At 44.0% G+C, this 23,629-nt stretch overlaps 1 protein-coding gene across 1 annotated transcript in view; it reads right to left on the bottom strand.

Annotated features, from left to right (window-relative positions):
• LOC144754579 (chloride channel protein ClC-Kb-like) overlaps window positions 1-23,629 on the bottom strand; it is a 159,547-nt gene that overhangs the window by 29,579 nt on the left and 106,339 nt on the right. Inside the window, exon 13 of the mRNA XM_078642543.1 lies at window positions 14,318-14,428. Coding sequence (XP_078498669.1) covers window positions 14,318-14,428 — 111 coding nt within the window. The remainder of the gene's footprint in view (window positions 1-14,317; window positions 14,429-23,629) is intronic.

Here is a 23,629-nt window from a genome sequence, read left to right as displayed (position 1 = left end):
CAAATCATTGCTTTTGAACAAGCAGTTCTGTCCTCCCTTACTAAGCTTCAGAAAAAGAGCGGCTTTGTCAAAAATAACCTCGGCAAAGACACCCAAAAGGCAATTACTGACCTCAAATTGGACACATCCATCATTATAAAACAGGCGGACAAGGGGGGTGCGGTGGTCTTATGGCCCCGACCCATGTATCTCACCGAAGGACAACAGCATGTAAACAATAAGGATTGGTACAGACCATCTAAAGAGGATCCTGTCCTTATGATCCAGGGCAAAATAGCACAAATCACCCAAAGAGCCTTAGCTGAAGGCTTCTTAGGACCAAAAGAGCATGAATATCTAAACAAAAAATCACCTAGAACGCCAATTCTCTACTTCTTACCCAAGATCCACAAGAACGATCAGACACCCCCGGGCAGACCCATTGTGTCCGGTTGCGATTCAGTGCTTGAACCGATATCTAAATACATTGATTTTTTCTTAAAACCATGTATAGAACAAGTCAAATCGCACCTGAGAGACACGACTGATTTCATTAACCACATTGAAGGACACTCATTTGATGAGACAACGCAATTGATGGTGACACTAGATGTCGCTTCTCTTTACACACAAATACCTCAGGATGAGGCTTTAGAGGTTATTGAACTATACCTAGAAAAACGCGAAAGACCCCACCGGGTTCCAACCGCATTTATTGTGGAATTGGCTGAATTGACTCTTCGGAGTAACTATTTCAGATTTGAGAGTGATTTTTACATACAAATCAAAGGGACAGCCATGGGCTGTCCTTATGCGCCGGAGCTGGCGGTGCTCTACATGTCCCAATACGAGGAACGCTTCATTTATAAGGACAACCCCTTTTCACATCACATGATTCACTGGTTGAGATACATAGATGATGTCTGGGTCCTGTGGCAGGGGAGCCAGACGAACTTGATCAATTCCACGCATGGTTGAATTCACGACACCAAGACATTAAGTTTACGATGAACTCGAGTTCCAAAGAAATGACTTTCCTGGACGTCCTAGTAGGTACCAGCACATCTGGACTGACGGCCTCTTTGCACAAAAAACCTACCGACAGGAATACAATCCTGCATTACAATAGCTCACACCCACAAAGCCTTAAGGATAATTTACCTTATGGGCAACTGCTGCGCATAAGACGCAACTGTACCAATCTACAGGATTTTGAATCCCACGCAACAAGATTCTGTAATTAGATGGCTGTCAGAGGATACCCCAAGAAATTACTAAAGCATGCCAAGAACAGGGCGAAGTTCACCCCGAGGGAGACACTCCTTCAGGTAAAAGAAAAAAAGCAATTAGATCAATTGGTTTGTGTGACCACCTTCGGGCAACACACGAACCAGTTCAAAAACATCATCCGAAACAATTGGCACTTGCTGGAAACAATGGAGCACCCTTTGCCCAAACCGATCTTTGCAATGAGAAAGAACCCAAATATTGGTCAGCATCTCATCAAAGCAGACACCCATATTCCTCCGCCCAAAAGTGACCTCATATCACAGTGGAACCTCAGACCAATCACTGGGCACCACAAATGTGGTAACTGTGTTTCATGTTCTTCTACAATTGAAGGGGACACCTTCATTAATCATGGCATCAAATGGACACATGATGCATTCACCAACTGTAAAACAAAAAATATCATTTATGCAGTGGTCTGTCCTTGTGACAAGGTCTATATTGGCAAGACAAATCAAGCCATTAATGCACGCATTACACAACACCGATCTCGGATAAAAAAACGAGTAATGACCGCACCCATGGTTGAACACTTTGTAAATAACCAGCACACAGAAAACGATTTCAAATGGACACCACTTGTCTGGCTGGACTCTAAACGCTACCCCAATGTAGAAACTATGCTTTTGCGTAAGGAGGCATACCTCATACTGCGATTCGATAGTGTGAACAAGGGCCTAAACACGCTTAGTGAAATTAATCGAGCTTGACTCCACACTTGGACTCCATTTCCCACAATGCAGTAGCACTCTTAACTCATCCCATTGGCTGTTAGCATACACATGCTTTTATCACCACCAGTACCGGCAGCGCCCTGGACAACTAAAGCCTGTAGGTGCCGGTAGAAGCAAGGATGCAGTCTAGCAGAGCCCTCCGTGGCGTTGTTTGGTAAGCGATAGATCCCTTCTTCACCTGCCATTGAGTGTCAGTTTTTATCTTTCCACTGCGTGATTCAGCGCACAGTTGCTAGCCTCCTCTCCTTCTTATTTTTTAGAACGGACAGCGTTCCATTGTTAACACCGGTCCGATCCCTCCACCCGTGTTCAACTTTTAAAAGTAAGTGTTCCCATCGGAGCGGTGATGCTCTAGTGCCTGTTCTTTTATCGTTTTGGCACAACTTCTTAAAATATCGTCATTTCTGTCCCCAGATCAAATAATTGAAAAATAATCCTGCCACCGCTGCCTTGACTTAATGTTGTAAAGACTCAAGGTAAAATCATTTTTCCTTCATGTTATTTCCTTCAGCGTGCAGTGGGTCACTTTCAAATCAGTGACAGCAGTCATTTTTCTTGTTACAGCCCAGACCCGCCTGACCCAAAGAGCCAAAGCGCTATTCCCAAAATTGAAGCCACACAGGCCACTACCTTCAAGGTATGCCGCACCATAATGCGGTTCATTTTGCACTTGAACACAATGGCGTTTGTTTGCAGTTTACTAAAACAAACTCTTTATTCTTTTTGGAAAACAGTTCCCATGGACTCGTTCCCCGCCCTGATGAAAATCCTGTAAACCACTGGCAGGATTGGAAACGCGTCGGCATTTGACTTTAGGCATTTTGACATTTGAACTCATACATTTGTCTTCACACCAATGGCTTTTGATAGTCACATATTCAAAATGGGCTTACTGTGATTTTTTACACGAACGAATTCACTTCATGAGTTAGGGGTTGTTGTATTTGAAAGATTCACCCTTGCTCTCACATGTTGCTGTATTTATGATTTTCAAACTGTGATCGTTTACCTGTTTCTTGAAAAGTTTCTTTTTGATTCATTAATGTCCATGTATGTACGATTTAGCGCAATGTTTTTGCTTTATAATTGTTCACTGTAGATACTTACACATTGTTCGATTGATCTCCATATGGCTAGAAAGGAAGTCGATGGTTCTCTCTTTGTCTGCTCCTAAAATAAGTGAATTTTGTAACTTATGTATTGATTCAATGACAAAAGTTTTGTCGAGATAAACTAATAAATTTATGGTTTATCTCTAATCATTCAGTGTTTGCATTATTGCATTGTTTGGAGGCATAGGCAAATTTTTGGTTTCCTCTAGTTTAGGCCCTGCCTACCCTCCCTCCCATCGGGCCAAGCCACCACTTTGGGTTATTGAAGACCGAGTGGCATTTCCTTTGCTGCTGGACACGGAGGGGCGGAGGGGCGGAGGCGGGGGGGGGGGTGCTGGAGCCTTAGCGAGGGGGAGGAGCCTCAGCAGGAGCCTCAGCGAGGGGGGCAGGAGCCTCAGCGAGGGGGGCAGAGCCGGTGGTAAGAGGAGCGCAGATGCGCGCTCACAGTTTACTGAGCCCTTATTTACTTTAAAATAGAGCGACACGTATAGCTCCTGGAGGTCTGAGTACACCTCACAAATAAAGATCTGTGAGGTGAATTTTAAATGCAGCCCCACCAACAATCGAACGTTGCAAGACTCCTTAATGTTGATACACAGTTTGGTATGTATTATGTTACTGTAAATAACTACATGTAATTTAAAATCTAACAAATTCAAGTGCAGGGTAGAGTGCCATACTCATACAGAGATTGTCCAAGTAAATAAGTTCTTTTCGGAGGTATGTCTGGAAGTGTCTACCCTTAAATATAGGAAGCAATGGGGGGCTTATCCCATTTATTATTTTGTAGCAGGAGGTTATCGTTCTATGATGGGCTGCGCTGCAGTTATGAGTGTTTTGTAGCGCTCCATGCAAACCAAAGTGTCTGTGGGCGCTTTATCGTTGTGACTCAATGATGCTCCTACTGACATCAGAGGAGTGAAAAGCTTCCTCGATCCTGCAGATTCCCGGGGACTCCAAAGCCCTGTGGTGTCCCAAAGGCCTCGATGACAGTGTCTGGAAATGGGACGAGTGGGCACACTTGCATGGAGCGTTTCGGGCACTGGGGGGAGGGGGAAGGGGGCAGCACGGTCATCAAAGCCATCCCTGCCTCAGACCCGTTAGTTAATAAAACTGGGCATTGCAAAAGGTCCCTGTCGGGTCCTGTATTCATCACATCCTTGACTTTACTGGTCAATAACACGGATCAATTTCTGAACAAGTCATGTGAAAAAGATTAGGGTAATCCAAGGCAGACATTTAGTTTCTGTTTATATTTCACATGTTTTAATTAATCTTGTACCAAAATACCAGTTGGTGGTATGCTATAGAGGTCACATAAGTACCCCACACCCTTATTTTCATAGGCCACGCCCCTTTTAGAGGTACCTTCATCCGGTTTTGCACCCCAGTTAAACTCATGTTAAACAGCGTAGAGCCCCACTGACAAGTGCTGTGCTCGTTTTAGACGTAAAGAGCCCCCGCTGAGCGGTACTGGGGCCGCTCCCTGTTCCGTACAGGATAGTACTGCTGGCCACAAAAAGCGCCGGGCGCAGGACGGCTACACCCACCCCCACCTGCCCCCCCTCTCCTGCTCCCTGAGCAGAGGTCCGGCATGTTCAGCAGCTCTGGGGTCCTCGGAGGCTGCGGGCAGGGACGGGGTCCCCTCGGAGGGCACTGCCCCGCGCCCCAGTGGTGCACCCGGCGGGGGCTGTTGCTGCATGGGTGGTAGATCCATCGTCCCAGCGGCGGCGGAGAGGCTCTCCTGGGAGCGCGCTGGCATGGCTTCGGACACAGCACCGCTGCACAGGTGGTGACTGCGCTGTGCGGGGGGGGAGTGTGAGACGACAGCAACAAAATACGCAAAGACGGAAAACAAACAAGGAGACGACATGAGACGGAGACACGTAGAAAGTGAAAAAAAATTATAACAAAATGCTGCTTACCTGATCTCAAGTAGAAAGTACATCCTGGCAACTTAAATCTAGCAGCCTACTCCTGCAAAGACACTTTCAAAAAGACCAAAACATGCCGGGGAAAAAAAAAACACCCGCCCGCCGCCGCAATGACATTCTAAAAGGGGCGGGATGAGTAAAAATCGCCGGAACGCCCACGAATCTGCTCGGGCAATGGCTGACAGATCTCTCTTCCAATGGCTAGCCTCCATTTATGGAGCTAGCCAATGGAAGAGAGAGGCGGGACAAAGCCCCGTACTGTTCTAACATAAGATTTCACCTGCGCGAACACTGCTGCGCAGTGCTACACCAGGCGAAACCTAAAAACTGAGCTCCTCAGACAGGGCTGTGTGCGTAATATTCAAGACGGGGTGAACCAACCAGATACTAATGATGACGCCTGCACAGAGAGAAAATGATTACCACAGGCCCGGGGGTAAAAAGGACCGAATCATTTAGTGGCAAATAAAGGCCACTGAGCTTAGAGGAAAATAATTACCACTGATCAAAAGGATGAATAAAAATCAATGCCCCTTGTTCAATATAATGACCTCTGTGCTCTGTCAAAAAAAGGCATTTAACCTTAAGGTTAAATTATTACTACTGTATTAAAGAACAAAACAATTACCGCTACATCTAAAGCTAAGAAAATGAGTAGAGTGGCGTAAAGTATAGTAGCATAGAGTGGAATGATGTAGAGGTGAGTAAAGTAGAGTGATAGAGGGGAGTTGCCTATAGTGGAGTGGCATAGAGTGCAGTGGCATGGAGTAGAGTGGAGTGGAGTGGCACAGAGTGGAGTTGAGTTGCACAGAGTGGCGTGGAGTAGAGTAGCGTAAAGTATAGCAGCATAGAGTGGAATGGTGTAGAGGTGAGTAGAGTGATAGAGTACAGTGGCATAGAGCCGAGTCACGTGGAGTGGCGTAAATGCATTTGAAAACGAATGGAGAAACCAGCACAAGAACTGGAAACAGAGGAAGTGTCCTGAAATGCGTACGTATACGGTGATAATTATTATAAAAATAATTTTAAAAAGATGTATGTAAAAAGTGAAGCAGTGAAAGAAAAAGTTCCCGACTTATTAAGATGAATTAATCTGTGCTTTGTTCATACTCCACACAAAGAAAAGGAAGTGAATCCTGTCGCGTGCTGGCCAATTAGGATGCAAAAACAACAGTTGATGGACAGAATGCAGAACAATGTCATACATTCACCTCAGTTCAGATTTCTGGGCCTAAATCCATCGTTTTTTTGCACTCCACGCCACCCCAGTTCAGACATGGCCATATGCAAATCAGTCTTGACCCTGTGCCTCATGGGAACAGTCCAGCCCGAACTGCCAAGCCATGTCTTCCCTGGACCGGAATCAAGCATCCTAGGACCGGTTTCTGGCTATCAGCCGTCATCAGTCAGGATAACTTGACTCCAGTGTTGTGGAGAGCACCAATTAGGAGGCAGCAAAGAAGAGTGACAATGATGCAAATGAATGATAAGCAATTGGGGGTCCCCAAGCCCTTCATAGTAAAAAATACCCCTCGCAGTCGACAGTGCATGCGCTGTCTGCAGGCAAGACCTAAAAATGACACCTGCAGCCAGAAGCACAAATGATGACCACTTAACCTAACTCAGTGCAAGTGAAAAAACTATTATCACCACTTTGCACCTCTGTACCATGGATAACTGCATCCAGAGTTTTACATGATCAGGAGAAAATAATGATCTTGATACCAAGACACGTGATGACCACAGTGAACAAAGGACAAATAGCACCTCACTACAGGCCAAATAAAGACCACTACACTCCTGAGGTGAGGTTAGGGCAAATCATGTTACGCCCACATAGGGAAGCGGGAGGACATTATAGGACTGCTAGTGCACCCTCCCTACATCATAGTCCATCAACAAAAGGTACTGTGGTCATGCCTGAAGAGCTAGTGAGTTCTTTATATCATAGGCTACTGACGCTTGTTTTAAACGTGTTCTTTATTTTCATCGAAAATGATGCTACTCCTCACCCAGACTACATTGCATGCTTCATCACACACCTGTAACCAGTTTCTACGTGGGCTCTCTGTATGAGGTCTTTGTGCTTGCTTTGATGTGTGAGAATCTCAAATCTCTTGCTAATGTTAAGTGGAAGATACTATCAAGCTAGGCTATAGTAACTTAGAAGGGGTCAATAAAGAAACTAAAATTGTGCAGTGGATAGCAAAATTACTAATACTGCCTTCATAACAAAAGATTGAAAAATTGCCTTTGTGCTTTTAAGAACCTTGTTGCTCCAATGTTATTGTCATTGTTGGGACAGAAGAGCCCTCTGCATGGTAATGGACGTGACGTGACCCCTTGCCATGAGAGCCCAGCTGTACTGTGTCTGGATCCCTACTGCTGATTTTTGCTATCACTGGCAAACATGGATCATGCGTGTGCACTATGACATAGGCCTGTTGCACAGATTGTGATCTTTGTTGGACTGGCAGGGGCGCCTTAACTGCTACCCTCAGTGTGGTGATAGTCTGCTGCCTTTACCAATAATTAAGCATCACAAGCGTGGTGGCAGCAGCATACTGTGTAGTGATCAGTAGCAGTGAACCGGTCCTCTTTAACCTGGGTAACTGGAGTGAGGCCTACAGGCTCACTCGCCTTTTTAAAAGTTCCACTGCTGTGTGCTTAACTCACCCTTGGCCTACATCAGTTAGATGTAGAGTGCTGTGCAGTGCACGCATGGTGAGTGTGTGTACTTGGTGTGTGTATACTAGAGGGAATACATTACATGCTGTGCAGTCTGTGTACAATGAAAGCATGTGCTGGATGGATGTGTGCTTGCGGCAAGTACAATACCTGAAGAGTGAAGAGTTATGCAGCGCAAGCATCGTGAATGTATTCTGGCCGGTGACTTCAACTTTCACATGGACGATGCTCTGGACCCAGACGTGATTAAATTATCTGATATCACGATTCCCTTGGGCTTAGCCCCCTTTCTTTTTGAACCAACGCATGACAAAGGCCATACTTTGGATCAGGTCTTTTCTTCCTCCCTCATAGAGGTGACGGCACTTATACCGGTGCTTTGGACCGACCACCGTTTGGTTCATTTTTATATACTGGGCAATAAGAAACCCCTGAGCAGTGCCCCCAGGCAGTTAGGATCAGCGTCAAGGGCATTGCATCGGGTGACTCCAGAATTGCTGTCACAGGCACTGTGTGAACATCCATGCCCTCTCACGGGGGTTTTGGATAGGGACCTAGAGTCCTTGCAGGCTTGGTTTGTGGACAGGTTAAATGATTTGGCCCCTTTGAGGGCCCCCCGTTCATTACCTAAACGGGTTTCTGCTCCGTGGTTCACTGGTGCGCTGCTTGCTACTCGCAGGCAGTGCAAGGTGGCGGAAAGGGCCTGGCGAGCTCAGTACAATCCAGCTGCCAGACTTGAATACAGAACCATGGTCAAAGCCTACCACCGAGATATTCTCCTTGAGAAGAAAAGCTATTTTGCTAGGAGGATTGAGGATGCCTCGAACTCCGGCAAAGAGATCTTCACGATCGTCAGGGAATATATTACCCCGCGGTCGAATGCGGCCCAGACTGTTCCCACACAGAAGTGGGCATTGGATCTTGCATGCTTCTTCACTGCAAAGATTAAGCTGATACAGGATTCCTTTCCATCGCGGCCAGCTGGCGCCCTTCTTTGTTCTGAGGCTGGTCCAGTTCCATCGGTCCCCTCAGGGCAAGTCTTGTCAGACTTTCCGCCTATTTCACCTGCTTCGTCCTTGACACTTTTGGCCAATCTTAAATCTGGATCACCGCTCGATCCTTGCCCGGCCAAATTTTTGGCGAAGATGGCGGTGGTGGTAAATCCGCTGGTCAACCCTCTTCTGAATCTTTCTTTGAGTCAAGGCGAGGTCCCTTTGGCTTGGAAGCAAGCCATGGTCATTCCTCTTATTAAGAAGCCCGGTCTGGTCCCTGAGGTCTTGGCCAACTACAGGCCTATTTCTCTTCTTCCTGCTTTGGCTAAGACCCTGGAGAAGCACGTGCACAACGTGCTTTCTAATTTTTGGGAATTAAACGACCTGCTTCATTCCACTCAATCGGGCTTTCGCCCCAATCTAAGCACGGAGACGGCGCTGCTGGAGGTGTCTGAGGCCATCAAGGAGACACTAGACTCCGGTGGGAGGGCTATGTTGATCATGCTCGCTCTGTCGGCGGCCTTCGACACCGTCCCCCATGAGGGTTTGCTCATCAGACTTCATGAGATCGGTCTGAGGGGGACGGTGCTCAGCTGGTTTACATCTTTCTTGGCTGACCGCTGACAGACGGTCTGGACCCCCTCTGGCTCTGCTGAGATGCCGCCATTGGGAGTCGGAGTACCGCAGGGCTCTGTATTGAGCCCGACTCTTTTTAACATCTTTATGACCCATCTGGCGGCTCTGGCTGAGTCTTTCGGGGCCCAGATCGTATCCTACACGGATGACACCCAGTTGCTCTTTACCTGCCGGAAAGGAAAGGATTTTGATGGAGAGAGTATCCGCGAGTGCCTTGGGGCTGTTTTCAAATGGCTCCAACTGAACAGCCTCAAGTGCAACTCAGATAAATCGGAGGTACTCTTCTTCGGTTGTCAATCCGATCCGGACTGGCAGGTATGGTGGTCTGCTGATATGTCCCCTCCGAAGCAGTCGTCTCAGTTAGCCAAGAATTTGGGGGTTAAAATTGATAATGGTCTCACCTTAAGATCTCAGATCCTAGCCCTCACTGGCACCTGCTTTGGTCTTCTCCGTATGCTTCGGATGTTTTTTCCTTTGCTTTCGGAGGACCACAGGAGGATTATGGTGCAGGCCCTGATCGGTTCAAGACTGGACTACTCAAACATCTTGTATCTGGGCCTGCCCGAATATCTCCTGCAACGGATGCAGGTGGTCCAGAATGCGGCGGCACGCGCCATTTTTGGTCTGCACAGGCGAGTCAATGTTTCTTGTCTGTTGCAGTCGCTTCATTGGCTGCCTATCCGACAGCGGATAGCTTTTAAAGCTCTAACCCTTGCTCATAAGGCCTTCTATTCCACAGGGGCCAAATATCTGCAGAAGAGGCTTGTTCCTTATCGTCCCTCTCGATCTCTGAGATCAGAGTCGAAGTTTCTTGCCATTGTCCCTCGTGTGAGGAGGGCTCGTATGGGAGGCCGCTCTTTCATGCTCCGGGCCCCTCAGCTCTGGAACTCTTTGCCCCTGACGTTACGTAGCACCCCAAATCTGTTGTCCTTTAGGAAGGGCCTGAAAACTTGGCTTTTCTCTTTTTAGATTCTTATGTTCTCCAAACCCTGTCTTTTTACTCTGTTGTGTTTGTCTTTTTAAGATGTCAATAAAGCGCCGGGACACTCTTCTGAGTAGCCGTGCGCTATAAAAGTCACAAAATAACATAACATAACAATGTGCGTGTTTTCAAGCAGCACGCACACCATGGCACAATACAGAAAGAATGCAGTATAGAGCAGTGGGCACAGAGTGATGGCATTTACTGAATGTATGTGCCCCTGGGGTAGCACAATACATGGAGGAGACACAACTGAACCATGTGTGTGCTGAGTATGTATACTGACTGCAAGTGTGCCTGCAAAGGCACAGTGTATGGAGAACCCCAGGCTCATTTTTGGGAAGCCCAGGTCTGCCTGGTGAAAACACGAGGAGAAGAGGAATCTCCCCCAGACAGTTTTGTGCATTGCTGCATTGCTGTGAGCTGAGTGAGACACACTGGAGGAAGGGAGAGAAAGACCCACTGTGCACTTCAAAGGGGTGCTCTTTGATTCAGTGATAGATCACAAGGAGAATTTCTGAATACATCTCAGGAAGGAGATGGGGCTGATTAGGGAATCATAAAGAGTAGAGCTTGGAGCCCCGAATTAAACTTTTGATGCACATACCACTGTGGCTGACATCCAGATGTGAACTCTAGTCACATCAATGGCCTGTGTTGTGGACATATTACTAGGACTGGAGGCCAAGGTTTGATAGTTTTCCTGCTGGATGAGGACACACCACCCAGGGTAACCAAGACCCCCTGCTCTGTAGCCTAGAGCATCAGTGCCTGCCTGCTTATCAAGACCAGTGTGCCCTGTGAGGAAGAAGAGAGCATTGGAGGGAGTGAGATCCAGTAGGGAGCTCAGCCGGGTGGACTCCCGGTGTGAGGTGTGCTGCGACAGCTGCTGTAACGATCAGGTAATAGCCTGTGTGCAGATTCCAGTTGACTACCCCATATGCCAGGAGGGGGCCACCGGGAAGATCGCCATGAGTGGAGTGCCATGCAGAACAAGTAAAACCATGTGGAACTTCTGCCAGGGACCACTTATACCAGGAGTGTCCGCTTTGAAAGCTGTTGCTGGATCAAAACGGCCAAAGCCTTTGCAGAGTCCAGCTGTGGCCCCCTTATGCCAGGAGGGGCCACCGTGGTACAGACTACTTTGAGGTGTTGGCTGGCGCCTTGGCCAGTGGAGTTACAGCAACCGCATATTCTCAGAGAGGCTACTGATAAATAAATTGGTTGCGAGGATCGGCCCGTCGCCGGAGAAATCTGAGCTGTGACCCATGGGTCACCATGAAGTATTGAGGATTGAGGTGGAACTGCCCCCCATGAAACTGAGGAAGGCACTGGTATCTCAGCCGGAAGCACAGGAATCCATTTCCCTCCCCATGCAGGAAGTGCAAGACTTTCCGTGCAGGAGGAGCACCAAAGCACCTCCGATTGCTGCTGGAGCCGACTGCATATGCTCAGGAGAGAGCTGCGTGCAGCTGACTCCCTGCACTGGACCAGAGCAGTGTCTGTGTCCATGATCGGGGCACTCGCTGGGACAGTCCAACAGTAAATCTGTTTAGGGGCCTATTGGGCATCGGGGAAACTCGCTGGTGAGGGTGCTGAGGTACTAAGACACTTTTTACAAAGAGTCAGAGTGGACTCTTGAGTTAAGGCAAACTAGTGAGCATTCCCTGAATGTGGCCACCAGTGAATAGGGAATAACCCCTACCATGTTACAAAGCGCGAATGGGCGATGTATTTGTAAGTGAAATGCTAGAGCACCGACTCTAAATAGAAACGTGTTGTTGTTTATATATTTTATAATATTGCTTTGAATGCATAGAGTTAGAAATAAAATACTTCATTTTGATATAAAAATAAGTATATCATCGGACATTGAATTTATTGACATTGCTGTGTGCTCTTTGAGTTATGAGTCATGTTTACTCATCCAAGAGGAAGGCTTGTACTGTTCAGCCATAGCTACCACTGAGAGCCAGAAGGGGTACTTGGACCGATTGCTCATGATCCATATTAGGTCGGGCCCTGGGACATCATGAGTAAAAGGCCTCTTCTCCCTTGGATGGGTCCAGTAACCCCTGCGTGCCCCTTGGCCCACTGAAAGGGGTTCTGACAATCATCAACCAGACCCTCCAGCTTATCGCGATTTGCAAAAAAATTGCGAAATCGGCCGATCTGTTTAAATGCCGCGATATTTGGGCAAAAGCCCGCGAAATTTGCCGTTTCCGCCTTAAAATCCAGCCCATTTTCAATTCCCCAGTTGTAGGGCGAGCTAAAAGGTGTGAGAGCGCGACCCTTTGTGAAACGCCCTCTGTCATTCATCCGCCATCCTGTGGTGAGGTGATCTGCGGGCGCCCCGTTGACTGACTGTTGCTGAAACGCATTTGATGTGTCGGTGTTGGGGGTAACACCCTCATTCGGGTACTAATCTGTCCACCTCTTCACCAATACAGACGAACAATCACTGGAGTAAACACTTCTGTGTACTCCGCACCGGGCTAAAATGCAGAGCGAGAGACAGCAGGAACCGAGCAAGACAAAGGGCGGCTGCAAACACGACGAAGGACAGGGTAGCCGTTCAAAGAGACGATGCTATCTACCCCACCAGCGAAAAAGGAAACGATAAAATATCCAGCACCATTTATTATTACATCTCAATAAGGGGTGGTGGAGGGATATAAATGATGCAGCAGGTGCAGTGGCGCCGGGACCCCAGGTTGTGGAATGCCCACTGAAGATCAAATATGGCGCCCTTGCTTTTACAACTCACTCGGGGGTTAGCGGCCTATTTTCCTTTGTTTGTATTAGGGCCCATTGCAATCTAATTTCGCCACAGATCGCAGTTTAGTCATACTACAATGCATTACGTCCTTACATTTATTTAGGTTTGTCATGCTGTGCTCGAGCAGAAGCGAATTCCAATGCGAAGAGGAACCGAAATCCATGGCTAGGGGGCTGTCTGTTAATAGTAATCGTTTTCATTCAATGTCTTTTCAGTCATTCCGACATCTATGGGGTGTGTTATTTACAGCATGTAGCTCTGTGATGCTCACCTTCTGTGTTCAGCGGCCATCCACTTTAGGACAAGCATTTACAATGCAATGGTCTCGGCATCATTAAAGGTATGCAACACCCACCCCCATATAAAAGAAATACACTTCTATGACGAATGAATAACTCAAACAGTAAGATATCTGTGTTTGGTGTTGCGAAAAACCCAAAATAAAATGCCGCTAAATGCCGCTAAATTTCCATTTTTGTGCCGCTAAATTTTCATTTTTGTGCCGCTAAATTTGCCAATCCATGCCGCTATATCCTGGGGGGTCTGATCAACAACCTGTTTCTGCACACTTTAGACTCCACATTACTTAAGATTTTCATCAGTCACTTAAGATCTGAGATACATTCCTTATTAGAATTAGAGGTAGAAGAAGGCACATCGAGGGATAGAGTCTGAGACAGCAAAAAACAGAGGTGAGAAAGACAGTGAGCTGGAGATGAAGAAGACAGATGTGGAAGAGAGATGATGGTGAGGTAGAGTGAAGAGTCGAAAGATGAGACATATGTTAAGTAGGAAGATGTGAGGTAGATAGAGAAATACATTAGAAAAAAGAGATTAGTTAGAGGAAGAGGTGAGGCAGAGAGGTACTCTAGTAATATCTGAATCTGTTTTGTATGCACACACCTTAATTATGACAGGACTGTGGACTGTTTCTATCACTTTACTAGGGACCCTAAGAAAGTGGGAGCCCAGGGCATTGGCCACTTCGTCAATTCCTTAAAACGCCTCTGTGTGCTGGATAACAGGGACACCCTAGAGTACCATGCCATCAGCAGAATTTCAGAGAGACTTGTCAACCGCTGCATCAGCATCAACACTGAATATTCAGCAGCTCTATTAACACCCTGTCTCCCCTCAGCCTTTTCAGGTTCTCAAAAGTTTAATGCTGCCCCCAGAGTTGTAGTAACTTACCCGCCAGTGCATACCCTCCAGGGATGATAGGGTTTACTATGCCATCCATCTTAATTCCAGTGGGAAAGATAAATGCCACAACTTCACCGACTAATCGGCCAATGGCAGCACCTGAAAGGAAGAAAGTTCTGAGTGAGCAACATGTGAGGAACTCAGAGATATCTCCATCCACATTGTACAACTATTCCCAATGCACCCTGGGCATTCACAGGCACTCTGGTGGGTGGTGTGCCCTACCTGGGACATGTCATATCATCATGTGAGGATCTTGTGGAGCTTCAATAGCTAGGAGTAAAAGAGACACTAGGAACCAGAAACTCTGGTAAATGCCAGAAGACTTCAATATTAACTGATAGGCCAATGGTCTAAAAGACTCAAGACCGCCTTAAGGAGCAAAATGGATGATGAGTGACCTGGCTCATGCAACATGCATTTACAAGACCTGAAGTACATGCCACAAACCAAACACTCATACATTAATCCCTCAAAGAGCAACAAGGAAAATAAAAAGGTCACAAATAAACATTTTGGCCTTGAACGCCAGGAACAAATGGTAAAATAGGCACTTATATGAGGTCTAGGAGAAACTAGAAACCTGAACAAAATTTACCTGAGTTCCAGGATTAAGCAGGAATGATGATACAATTACAAAGAATGTGAGGAATATTTAAGGGGCCCTCTATCAAGGTTGATAACAATGACCTACATTTACATCACATCTACTACATTGTTAAGGTAAATACAGAGCTACCATTAGTACCATCACATCTACTTACCTAGACCTACCTTGTGATATAGTGGTTCAGGTGAAATAGTGGATTCAATATTATTGGTATGCCATATAACACGTGATATATTTGGGCACATCTTGTAGACACACAAGGGTATGCAAATACTCTACTAATAACAGGTCTATATTGACTCTAGGTTGCTGGTACATCTGGTTTCCAGTCTAGGATTTTATGAATGTATGAGTTTAGGACATCCTAAGACTTGTCTCCATTGTTTTGTTCAATTAAATCTATTGGACTATCACACCTGAAAACATGGATTTGAAAGAGGAAAGTCCAGGATTGGGAAAGTTGTGTGCTTATGACAGGAAGTCACATGTTAGCCTTACCCAATAAGTACACGGCAAAGGTTCAGAAGGTACCAGAAACAAGCACAACCACAGCAGAAACTGACTGCTACCGCAGAAAGCACAGCGATCAACGATTGCCAAACTATGAGTAGTAGCATGGTGCTGCCGTATTGAAGCCAGCAATCCTTTTTCTCTGAGACTTACATAGCACCAATTACCAGTATTTCTGGGCAGATGGGGAAACATGATGTAGAAGTCCTAGATCTTGCATCCTTGCAGGCACAGATATTAAAGGAGATAGATTATACTTAATTACAGGTTTAGGAACTAATTTACAGCATTGAAGAAGAAACAAGATGAGTAACCATGCATGTGAAATTGTGAGTATTCAATAGAGCGTGTGGCAGTGGGAGGCTTACGGAAACAAAGTCGTACTGCAGAAAGACAAGGTGCATTTATTTCTATTTATTGAACAGAAATAACTTGCATAGCTGAATATTCATATATGAGAAGCTTATGTATACCAATCCAAAGCTGTAATACTGTGCCTAGAGTGGTTAAAGGCTTTTATAATTTTACAGCTCGGGGTATGGCACTGTGCTAATCCTATGCTTAAAGACTTTGATTCAAAAATGGCAAAAGGCTTTGTCCCTTTCTATCTCGGTGTGAATGGCACTGTGCTAATCCTATGCCTAAAAACTTTGATAGAAAAGCAGACATTTGTGGTGAGAGTGTCAGAGTCTCACAGGTGTTGTAGGGTTCTCCATACATGAGCTGCTCTCCACCTAAACTTGGGAACTACCCAGAGTTCTCTGCTCTTTTTTGCATAATTTGTGTGGTACTCTATGCCTTAAAGGGTATTGTTTTGACTTATACTGTGTTCTCCCCCTTGTGCCAGACAAAGCCAAACCTCTCTAAAGAGCTACAAGGATAGCAAAACACATGTCAGGGGAGGTTTTTATTCATTCCAGGTTGGCTTGGATGGTTTTTACCAATCCAAAGTTGTAATACTGTGTCTGAGGTGGTGAAAGTCTTTTTTCATTTTTGCCGTAGAAATTGCAAAATACTTTGTCTCTTTCTATCCAGCGTGGATGGCACTGTGCTAATTCTATGCTTAAAAACGTTAATAGAAATGAGACATTTGAGGTGAACAAATTACGAGTGTCGCTGGTGTTGTTGGGTGCTCTATAAAGGAGCTACCCTCCACCGAAACCTGGGAACTACTCAGAGTACTCTGCTCCTTTTTTGCATATATATATATATATATATATATATATATATATATATATATATATATATTCACTGAAAAAACCATAGGTTATAGACCATATATAGTTAGGAATTAGCATTTACAAAACCTTGAAAATTCACTGAAAAAACCATAGGTTATAGACCATATATAGTTAGGAATTAGCATTTAAAAAACCTTATTTTACTCACACAAAACCATTGAAATTCCATATATAGTTAGTTGCACTAACTATATATCGCGCACCCGCAATCCACTGCTGATCATGTCACATATTACATCATTCATGACATGGTCAGTGACATCACTGATGACATCACTGATGACATCTCAAATGACATCACTGATGAGATCACTGATGACATCTCATTTGACATCAATGACCACATCACTGATGATATCATTCATGTGACAATACAATGCCTCTCCTCACATTTTAAAATAACCTCTGTTTCACCCAGTGTTAAATACAGAGTATAATTTTTGAAACCATTGACACACCAATACTAGTTACTACATACGTACTCACTGATTCCTACGTCTACACACACATTCACTCATTCACCCATACAATCATTCATACATACAATCACTCATCTTTACAACACTATCATATGCACTCATACACCTATACAGACACTCACACTCTGCCACTCATCCATGGAGTTACTCACACACCTAGTCAGTCCTGTAAAGAATCAATCACACTTCCATTTTCTTGTCTATACAGTTAAACATAGAGCACCTTACATTTTCAAACATATACTAACACATACTTACTTTCTTATACAATCATTGATACAAGTACACATTGATCTGCACAGAGTCACACACCTCCCAGCCAGCCACACACACACTCAGTCTCCCATACAAATACTTGGACAATCAATCAATAACCCATATAGTTAATCATATAGCTACTGATCAACACATGCAGCAGTTTACAGAACAACAGACATAATGATGCACAAATTAAGACAGTTTAGTCACTAACCCATGCACTCAGTGAGACACATTTAATCACTCACTCATACATTCAGTCATGCACCTACTAAATCCTTCGTCCAGACACTTATACATCTACTCATTCTTCAATATGTAAAACATATTTAAACTTTACAGAAACACACAGTCACTGGATGATGTCATCAGTGATCTCATCAGTGATGTCATTTGAGATGTCATCAGTGATGTCATCAGTGATGTCACTGACCATGTCATGAATGATGTAATAGGTGACATGATCAGCAGTGGATTGCGGGTGCGCGATATATAGTTAGTGCAACTAACTATATATGGAATTTCAATGGTTTTGTGTGAGTAAAATAAGGTTTTTTAAATGCTAATTCCTAACTATATATGGTCTATAACCTATGGTTTTTTCAGTGAATTTTCAAGGTTTTGTAAATGCTAATTCCTAACTATATATGGTCTATAACCTATGGTTTTTTCAGTGAATTTCAATGGTTTTTTAATAGCAAATATCATAAGCTGTCGAATGTCAAGTACGTGGTAAGTGAAAACATTTTCGTGTTTATGCACACTGATCTGCTTTGAATGGTGCCCCCCCCCCTCATTTCTATTAGGAGTACTCTCTCTTTGCACATAGTGAAGGGTAGTTAACGCAGGCCTTTGCCCCCGTTGTAATACGTCGTGCCTGCTTCTCTCTCCATTTGATTGATTGTTATCCAAGTATTTACTGTTTTAGAATTGGTTCTCTTTGGTTCATTCTCTATTTACAAACAAACACAGAGTCGCAATACTCTGTTTAGTCTTCGCAGATAACTGTAGTGTAGTTCCTATCTTCCCAATAGGCTCTGCGCATTGGAATAATACCTACAGCAGTAAAGGCCTAGGCCAGACGTTAACTAGGTCTACTACTGTCGATACTAGACTTAAGTTTTGGGTTTGCCAGCGTAGCTCAGAGTTCGCTAGAAACTTTCTCGAATGTTCAGGAAAGAATTAACTCCCCTGATTAGACAAGAAGGGATTTAGTTTCTGACAACCATAGAACATGACAACTTTGCTCTCCCCCAAGAGTGTATCTCCAGAGTCGTGTGAGCACAAGGCAATTATTTTACTCAGTCAGTACGTGCATTCTTAGTCTCATCAGATTGTAGAGAAAAGGAAGAGACGGGCGTGTTCAATAAAAAGGTGTTATTTATTGATCAGTCTCTTTTCTCGTACAAGAGAAATGGATCGATATTATTGCAATACTTATAGTTAAGTAAAGTGCATACATTAAAAGCAATAGTATAAAATAATACTGTAAAAACATTGATATGGTTTCTGAGCCATATGATGTTTAAAATGATTAAAATATATTTACATACACATATACATTTGACTAAACGTACTCAACTGGTGTTTCTAAATACGCCTACCCCGTGTACCTGACCTAAGTCTAATGCGTGGGCGGGAATAGAAAGTTACAGTTTAAGTTAAGTTTGTTTTTGCCAAGTGAATAACTAAAGAATTCTCTGTGAGGGGTTATTCAGTTCTGTACCTGGAAGTTAGGATGAATGAGGAATGGTATCTCTTTCTCTGCTCTCGATATTCCAGGCTGCCTGCGAGGGCTGCCCGTAAGCGCCGGTGCTGGGTCTCTCGGCAGGAGATAGCAGCGCGTCTCTCAGCGCGTCAGGAAGGCGGGGCTGCTGCCAGCGGGGTCTGCTCTGCTTCTGGGCTTCGGCAAGTATGGCTGCTCCGTCTCGTCACCACGCGTGTGTTTGCATAGGGCAAGATCGGCAATATTTATACCTTAAAGGTGCCGAGATTGACGTAAGGATGGACATAGATACGTCAATAAAGATGTCATACGACTTGCTCGTTAGCACATTCTTTTACTGAAGTTCTCTGTGAAATCAAAACAATGGCCGCACGGATTTTCCAGGTTGTCATAGGTTTGATTTGTTATGAGAACGTCGTATGCCTTATCAGGGGCTGGAGGAATGTCGCTTGTCTAATTAGATCTCAAGCGTTATGACCTAATCAGATAACACGTTCCTGTGCCGTAGTGTGACTGCGTCAGATAACGGTATCTGCATCATGGGGGCTTTTCTTGCCTCATGGGCTGACTGTTAGTTAACTTGATAGTTAGTTTTAACCAGAATAGGGCCAGGTATAGGGGGATCGATTCAGAACCTATAGGAATACATGACACCCACTCCACGCTAACTATGGTCATATTTACTAATCTATGCATAGTATAACATAGTACAACATACTATAGAGTATAGTGTATACCTCACCACCCCAAAATACATAAATGCATTTTGAAATTTTCAAATATACTGAAAAATTGCAGTCATATATATTGTATGCACTTAAGCTATGAATTAAACGCTAAAGTAAACACGCATTTGTAGACATTATTGCTTATTTGGTATATGAGAAATACACATGAAATGGCTCTTAATATGGCTATACAGAAAGAAAGTTCGAGACCATTTCATCACATAATAAAATATTTGTGAACATACCAGCGGGCAACTAAAGTTTATAAAGTATCTAAAAATAGAAATCTTAGTTCTCTAGGAATAGTTTCTTACTTTAAGCAGAAGATAAGTGTCCCGAAAATTTAGTAAAAAATAATTTGGGGCTGCTAAAAAATTGTTGTCCGTGAACTGGTGGGAAAAATTGTTCATGTGACTTTATTTTTAAAGTTGAAGGCCGAATTCAGGGAACGCCGTGTGTGAGCTTGCTCAAAAGTCTCTATTTCTGTTCTGGAGAGAACATCATATCATTAAGGCTTTCGAAAAAACTGTCAACAGCTTCATGGGAAAGTTCCACTAAGTCGGAAATAGGTGTAACCATGCATTCGTGCGCATGATTGCCTCCATTGACATTCTGATTCGCATTGCTGACAGAAGGTCGTACCTGATCGATGCTGCTTTTATCTTGAACTTCACTACTCTTCAATCGTAGTGGTGAAGATTCCACGAATGCCGTCATCAGGATTGGTAGCCTTTGAGGGCAGCACAAAGCGTGAACCTTGGTAGGAACCAACAATGTATCTGCATCCACTGGCGCATCCGATTGTAGCGTCAGACAGGTGTCTAACACGCATTCTTCTCCGCATAGCAGACACCTCAATACAGGTAAAACACATCTTTGCCACATTGGTCGAAATGATAGAAACCAAGTCATGTTCAGGTCTCTAAGCCGGGAGAGTCCCAGGATTTTTGATATCCGGTCCCGGTATCCAATGGCTAGGATTGTTTCTTCCATTGTCGCGAGAGTTTGATCTGTGACATGGGTTGCCATAACGAAAAATAAGGACTAAGAATAGGATTCCTGCAATTAGTCCCAGGATCAGGGGAAGTCCGCCAAAAATCGAATGGACGAAATCTGGAAAAATACCCAGTATGGCTTTGAATGGTGTTAATGCCATCGAAAATACTGTCTTAAATACCTTTGAGACCCCAGTGGTATCAGAAATATTTAAGATTTCGCTCAGGATTTCCGCGAAATGTACGGGGGAATTAGTCGATAATAATGTATGTATCTCTGCAGTCGTCCTTGCGACTTGTAGATCATACGTTTCTTTTGATGACGTGAGCCTTGTAGGCGTCTGAAGAAGCACTGTTTTCATTCTGCTTAAAGTATCTATTCGAATAGAAGTAATTTTCAAACTGGGCCATGCCCTTGCCTCCCTGTCTGGAAAGGAGCTGGGGAACAAAGAACGTCCACAGCACTTGACCTTCGCAGTCGTAGTGACTAGATAAGGAGTCCCGGGCATAAGACTACAACATTTGCGGTCTACAATAAGAATGTAACTCCCATTATAGAGTCTTTGAAAGAATGGTTCTATTTTAGTTGCAGGTGCGCCTTGCTGGTGACATGAAAGGTTGTATGAATTCCCTTCACAGGCTCCATGCAAACTAATTCCGTGACACAGAAGCGTGCCGCTTAGTGACATGGCACAATTGTTGCCACTAAGAAACACTTTCTGTCCGTTATTACTGACACATGCATGTGAATAGGGCAGGTTCCAAGTTGTTTTAAGGTACCCCTTCCCCAATTTCTCGTACATGCCAGCCTGTATATATTTTTGGCAGTATTGAAACCTGAAGGTTGAGATTGGAATATTTATGATTCCGTGGATTATCCATTCACTGACAGGTCGTTCTGACATTGTCATTGGTAATCTTTCTAGTTTTTCAATGCTCAAGATTGTATAATCAGCACCCTTTTGTGCCATACCGATTTGTCTATCAGTAAGGTTAAAGATTTGGAATAGTGACGTTGTGTTGATTAAACGCCAAGGCACATAGCCTGAACGCAGATTTTGTAACGTCCAGCCAAGCTGTACAATAGAACGCAATTGTGACTGACCATGTTGTAATAACAGTAAGTCTTGCGATAATATATCGATTGCTGAAGACACAATGCTGTCCAATGAAAAAATTCTGGAGGACAGAGTCATTAACCCATTGTCCACTACAGAAAGTGATTTTTCCAAATTAATACGGTCAATTTCCCGTATTCTTTCTGCTGTTTCAATTTGATTAACCTTCCAGGCCTCATTGTATGCTGCATATACAGAGGCTGCTATGAAACGCTTTTGACGCTGTTTGCGTGGTCCCATTATGAAATCACGCAAGTCAGCACCATCAGTAAGTAAAGTTAGGTGTTGCTTAATTTCAGGCAGTGTGGAAGTTTGTAGCCACTGAAGGCATAATTTGCCCACACTGTAGGTTGTTATTATCCCTGGGTGATGTCTTTGGGGATATCTAGGGTCTGGCCTGGTCATTTTGAACCCCTGTGTTTTATTCAGGAATCTGTCTTGACAGTTATTTGTATCTGTGGGCCAGATTAACCATTGTTTCCAATCAGGATGTGTTCTGTTTTGGTTTAATATATGGTTTACGTCTATCTCTTCATCCGTATCAGAGCTATTGCTAAACATTGTTGGCTTTGGAATAGACGGTTTATTTAAATCTTTGATTTTGGCTAGGCCAAGACAGGTGGTTTGTTGAACAGTGTCATTTAAAAATATCATTTGTTCTGGGATCATGCAAGCTCTAAACAAAGCTTCTAAACCCTGTACTTGCCATTCTTTTGTACCCCAAACACTTTTCAAATCAACATTTTTGTCCCAATAATCAAATCCAAAAGTATTCATTTCTTCGAAGAATGAATCTGAATATATCAACTTTGTGTTGGTTATCATGGTTTTCATCCCTGTCTTGTTTGACAATTTAAAATAGAATGTTTCAGCATTACTTGTGTTAAAACCTGAAAAATATGAATATTTGTCGTAAACGGTTCTTGAGCTCCCTTTTGGAGGTGTTGCACAATGTTCCCATTGATTATAATTTAAAACATTTCTAGGTTGTGCAGATTTATGTAAAAAATGGTTACCATAGTGGTTATAGCAATACATACTATCATAATTTGTAGAACCTTGCAAATAATCATGTTTTGTAAATTTAGCAGACATTACTAAGTCAGACATCATGTTATTAATGCTTTCGAAGTCCCAATCATCAGCAAATGAGTTTGGTTTTGCAAAGTCACTCAAGGAGATCTTGATTTGGTGTGGATATTTCAGGATCTCGACCGGACCATAAATTTCATAGTCAGTGTTGTCCCAGGCTACCCCACCAGGTATAGGATTGGCTGTGAAGTTGGCTGAAGAAAGTTCTCTTTTCTCGACGTGTGAAGATGTGTGTGGTTTGAGGACCAAGTTGATGTTCTGACTTGCTGTGTCCATTTTAGCATATTTTCCCTCAATGAAGCGTCCCAAAGTTAATACCATGATGAGCCAAAGTATGAGGATAAATGCACCAAAACCCACCCAAAATTCAATCCATGGAGAAATCAGATATGTTTCTTTCAGTTGGTTCAAAAGTTCCTTAGCTTTGTCTTTAAAGGATTTTGATGATGGCTGTGTCTTTGATTCACTGAGGCTTTCAGAGGAATCATCGAAGTTGATGAAGTAGCCGGATGCAGTTCTGTCAATTGTTCCAATTGCTTCAGG

Source organism: Lissotriton helveticus, chromosome 5_1 (genome assembly GCF_964261635.1).
Source record: "Lissotriton helveticus chromosome 5_1, aLisHel1.1, whole genome shotgun sequence".
NCBI classification, from domain to species: Eukaryota; Metazoa; Chordata; class Amphibia; order Caudata; family Salamandridae; genus Lissotriton; species Lissotriton helveticus.
This window is presented reverse-complemented; position numbering and strand designations above follow the sequence as displayed.